Here is a 5,000-nt window from a genome sequence, read left to right as displayed (position 1 = left end):
GTGTGTGTGTGTGTGTGTGTGTGTGTGTGTGTGTGTGTGTGTGTGTGTGTGTGTGTGTGTGTGTGTGTGTGTGTGTGTGTGTGTGTGTGTGTGTGTGTGCGCTGTGGTGTGTGTTTACATGTGTGTGTTTACAAGGGTAGCTTGCTTGTAAACTTGTGCCAGCCCTGAAGTTGCACCTTGCTGCCAAGTAATCTAACACACACCTGATACAACTCAGCTTCTGTAGCCTCATTATACACACCTCGTCTCCACCATTGGAACGCTGTAAGAAACGCTGCCTTAGAAATGCGCTACTACAACATTACACAGAGCCTTTAGTAATATATCACCACTTGACCACTGCCAGTTTGGTAATAGAAACTTTATAACAGGGACATGGCCCCTGAAGAGTTTAACACTGTAGTCACCATCTCTCTATCTCTATCTCTCTCTCTCTCTCTCTCTCTCTCTCTCTCTCTCTCTCTCTCTCTCTCACACACACACACACACACACACACACACACACACACACTGCAACGAAAGGAAAATACGGCTCTGTTCTGTGTCCCCACTGCACTGCACAGCACGTAGCCTTCATGACGCATGCTAAGTTCTTTTTTTCTTTCATTTCTGCAGCTCTCCGTCATTATGTTTTCATCTGAGCTGCCCGGCAACACTCTCCTGAGCCAATCCATCAGCATCCTGTCCTCCAGACCCCGCACACCAACACGGGCCGCTGAACAAGCAGGCACGGGGCAGAGTGTGGAGAGGGCAGTGTGTGTGTGTGTGTGTGTGTGTGTGTGTGTGTGTGTGTGTGTGTGTGTGTGTGTGTGTGTGTGTGTGTGTGTGTGTGTGTGTGTGTGTGTGTGTGTGTGTGTGTGTGTGTGTGTGTGTGTGTGTGTGAATGCGGGGGGCGGTGGGATGGTGGGTAGAGAGGCAGAGAGGTACATCAACTGCCCCCAGCGAGGCATCCTTCATCCCCCTGTGATTAAGCGCATTACTCCCTCCAGGGGTGGGAGGGGGGTTTGACGGGAAGAGGCGTCCCACTAGAGAATAACTCAGGCCCCCCCAGGTCTCTCCATCGCCTCCCTGCCTCTCCTCTCCTCTCCTCTCCTCTCCTCTCCTCTCCTCTCCTCTCCTTCCCTCTCCTCTCCTCTCTCTCAGCTGCCTGTGGGCCAGGACTCAGAGAGGTATGAGGGGGGTATGAATTGACATACTTTCTATGTTGCTCGAGGAAGGCAAGAGAGTGATGATGAAGGAGAATGAGAGAGGGATGAAATAAAAAGGGAGAGTGACAAAGAGATGGAGTGAGACAAAGATGGATTGAGAAGGATGAAGGGAAAGACATGCACAGAGGGATGGACAGACAGACAGACAGAAATAAAGAAAGAAAGAAAGGAAAATGAGTAATAGAAAGAAAGAGAGGGATGGACAGAGGGTAAAAAGAGACAGATGGATGGGTAGGTACATAGAGAGAGAGAGAGAGATACAGAGAGAGAAAATGAGAAATGAGAGGGGTGAGAAGAAGGAGAGGGATGAACAGAGGGTTAAAAAGACAAAGCGGTAAATATAAAGACGGATAAAAGGAGAAAAAGAGAAGAAAAAGAAGAGAGGATGGACAGAAATAAAGAGAGAGAGAGAGAGAACATGGGAGGGGACACTGGAATAGGGATGGGGGGTGTGGTGACGCACACTAAACATTCCTCAGACAACAAAACAGAGTGCACCAGCCCCGGGAGACGAGTGCAGCGAGTAACCCAATACGCCCCTCTCTCTCTTTTTCTCTCTCTCTCTATCTCTCTCTCACACACACAAACACACATACAGATTCTCGTGAGCGGTCTAAAGGATACAGGAGCACATGTGTTTACACAGAGAGGCTTTCCTAACCTCTTGTTCCGACGCTAAATCATTAGCGCACAGATTTCCTCCCCAGCATTGGCCTGACCCCCCATGACCGTGTAAGAAAACTGCCATTTACATACACAAAGACCCGTCCCAAGAGATACATCCCAGCCCTGCAAGCATAACATGTGTCAGGGTACACGTTTTACATGGAGTCAGATATGTCCCTAGAGAAACCCTCTTCTGAAGAGTCGCTTCGACCTCATACTTCACATTGCATAAATGACAATAAATGTTAAATAAAAACATTAAAATTTTCATATTATTTTTAAATGTTAATATATTTCTCATTTCAATTACGATGTTTTTATTTTTGAATCGTGATTTCACTAAGATTCTCCTGTCATTTCATTCCTACCATGACATGATTGTTGACAATTTGTTCTTCAACAGAGCTACACCAGATCACAAACACAGCCAGTGACTTAGAAGACGTCAGTGACCACAACATAACCACCTCACTCCTGCAGACCTCCCAGCCTCCAGCCTTTCACTCTACTATGATGCAGTCCCTCGCCCCCAGGAACACAATTCCTGAAAGATGAACCAAACAGCCAGCACTCAGGCCCCAGACCCCACTTTTCTGCAAATGATACAGCATTTCCCCACCTTACCCTGTTGCATATGTGCAGTTGCAGCAGGACACCTACCCCAGTCTTCACCCTGATTAACCCAGAACGAATGCACTTACTGTGAAAACATAGTGCAGTCTTCTCTCTGCTTAGCATAAAACCATACACAGTTTCACACCCACACACTTCATCCTCCCCCCCGCCACCTGCACCTTACCCTGGAGCGTACGCAGTTGCGTCGGGACGCCTCCCTCAGCCGGCTCCAGGAGGCCTTGCAGCCGGAGGACCCCCGCAGCCCCAGCTCCAGCTCCCCCCAGTATGCACGCGCCAGCAGCTGGAACCACAGGCAGTAGGTCTCCGACAGGCAGCCGTCCACCCCGGCCAGCCGCGCCCAGGGGCAGTCGCCCAGCGAGGGGCCGCAGCCTACCCCACCACCACCATTTCCACCTCCGTTGCTACAGCTCGCGCTGGTTACTCCTTTTCCAGTTTTCCCTCGTTCACTCACATCCTCCGTGCTGGTCATTATCACAATGTGATCCACCTTGCTGGTACTACTACTACCTCCACCACTGCAGCCACTGCCATGGTCTTGCAGAGGCAGCACCCTGCCTGCCAACGGCTGCCCTGCGGAGGCGTGCTCGGCCAGCATGGCATAGCCTGCCCGCGTAGACGGTGTAGCTGGAAAGAGTTCGGTATTTCCAGCCCAGTCTCCGGGTTGGTTCCGCTTTGAGGAGTTGTATTCCGTTCGGCTTTCTGGAAACTTCTGAAAATATTGTTTGGGGTATCCTTTTTTAAGACTTTCGCTTTTTGTATCCTGCACTCTCCTCTTTTTTCCCCTCGTGTCTCGGTCCCTATTTCACTCCTGCCTTCTTTCTGTTTCTCCTCTCTCTCTACACTCTCTTCCCGTCTTACATGCGCTTCACGGATCTACGGTTCCATTCATCCTCTGCTTCACTTGCTCGACTTCCTTCTAGCTGACTACCACACTTACTGTACTGCCGTCCTGCTCACTCTGTCCCGCTCCGACCCTCTCACTCTCTCTCTCTCTCTCTCTCTCTCTCTCTCTCTCTCTCTCTCTCTCTATCTATTCAGACTTTGCTCCTCTCTTCTTTCCATCCCTTGCAGTCTACTTTCGTTCTCCTTTTTTCTGTTCCTTTAACTCAGTTCATCTCTTCTCTCCTCTTTCCAGTCATCCTCCTGTCGTTCGTCTGCTGCTCTGTTCCCGAGTCCTTGTTTCCTCCCGTGTCTCCCCTCCTCTGCTCTCGCTATGGGAGGGGAGCGCTTGACTTCGCGAGCTGAGGTTCCCACAAACACATGCTGATGTTTCCACTCGGAGAGCTGAGACTGTATGAGTCTATGAGTGTATGTATGTGTGTGAGTACATCGGGATCTGGGCAGACTGACGCACTCATCCACCCACCCACTTTCTCTCTCTCTCTCTCTCTCTCTCTCTCTCTCTCTCTCTCTCTCTCTCTCTCTCTCTCTCTCCCTGTCTGTACTATGTGTGCTTAGGACACACACACTTGCGCCCACGTTCAGAATATGCTACAATTGTGCGATTACGGTACACACAAGTCTCACACACACACACGCACACGCACACGCACACACACACACACACACACACACACACACACACACACACACACACACACACACACACACAGACACAGACACAGACACAGACACAGACACACGCACACGCACACGCACAAGCACACGCACATGCAAACGCACACGCACACGCACACACACATCTGTTTGTGCTCTGGTGAATGAACTGAGGAGAGATTTTCATTTTTTTCTCAGAGAAGCAGCTGCCAAAACCACATGACTGTTTCCTCTCATGAGGCGCGCACACACACACACAGACACACACAGACACACACACAGACACACACACACACACACACACACACACACACACACACACACACACACACACACACACACACACACACACACACACACACACACACACACACACACACTAATTCAAACACCCAGACCATGTATGTGCTAAAAAAGACAGACAGCAGCTTTTTTTAAAAAAAAATCTACCTGTACTATACCGCACTCATCATCTCATCATCACCCTTCTCTTCTCAAGAATTGAATTCCGCTCCTGCCCCCCACACTGATCAAACAGGACCAAGCTCATGAAATCATGAAAGGACGTTTCACAGGATGGCCAAGCAGTGCAAGTAGAGCTGAGTAAGCAGTAGGGCTGTAACGATACACTCAGCTCATGATTCGGTTCGTATCACGATTTTTGACCTACGATTTGATACACCCCGCGATTTCTAAAATATCTTATTTGAAGCTTGGAAGCATCACATCGCATCATATGGTTGTTTTCTAGCCTGAAGGATAACAACACTTTGAAAGGGCGTATCACGATACTACCTCCTTACATCACGATACAGTATCGTGACTCTGAGTATCGTGATTTCTCTGTTCGATACAATATCGTTACAATCCTAGTAAGCAGCCTTCTTACGTAACCTTCTAAGGCAGCTCTCGCATCACTCATCACTTCACCAT

At 49.3% G+C, this 5,000-nt stretch overlaps 1 protein-coding gene across 5 annotated transcripts in view; it reads right to left on the bottom strand.

Moving 5' to 3' along the window:
* Positions 1-5,000, bottom strand: part of LOC134455703 (rho GTPase-activating protein 21-like) — a 162,375-nt gene that overhangs the window by 84,044 nt on the left and 73,331 nt on the right. For 2 of the 5 annotated variants that reach the window (XM_063206938.1, XM_063206939.1), the window contains exon 1: positions 2,674-3,933. The exons of 1 other annotated variant lie outside the window; for it this stretch is intronic. In XM_063206938.1, the coding sequence (XP_063063008.1) occupies positions 2,674-3,105 (432 nt within the window). In that variant the 5' untranslated portion in view covers positions 3,106-3,933. Of the gene's footprint in view, positions 1-2,673; positions 3,934-5,000 lie in introns of those variants that run through there. 2 more of the 5 variants (XM_063206940.1, XM_063206944.1) reach the window with 1 other exon arrangement.

The sequence above is a fragment of the Engraulis encrasicolus genome, chromosome 9 (assembly GCF_034702125.1).
Source record: "Engraulis encrasicolus isolate BLACKSEA-1 chromosome 9, IST_EnEncr_1.0, whole genome shotgun sequence".
NCBI lineage: Eukaryota > Metazoa > Chordata > Actinopteri > Clupeiformes > Engraulidae > Engraulis > Engraulis encrasicolus.
Note: the sequence above shows the minus strand (reverse complement) of the source record. Positions and strands in the feature narration are given on the sequence as shown.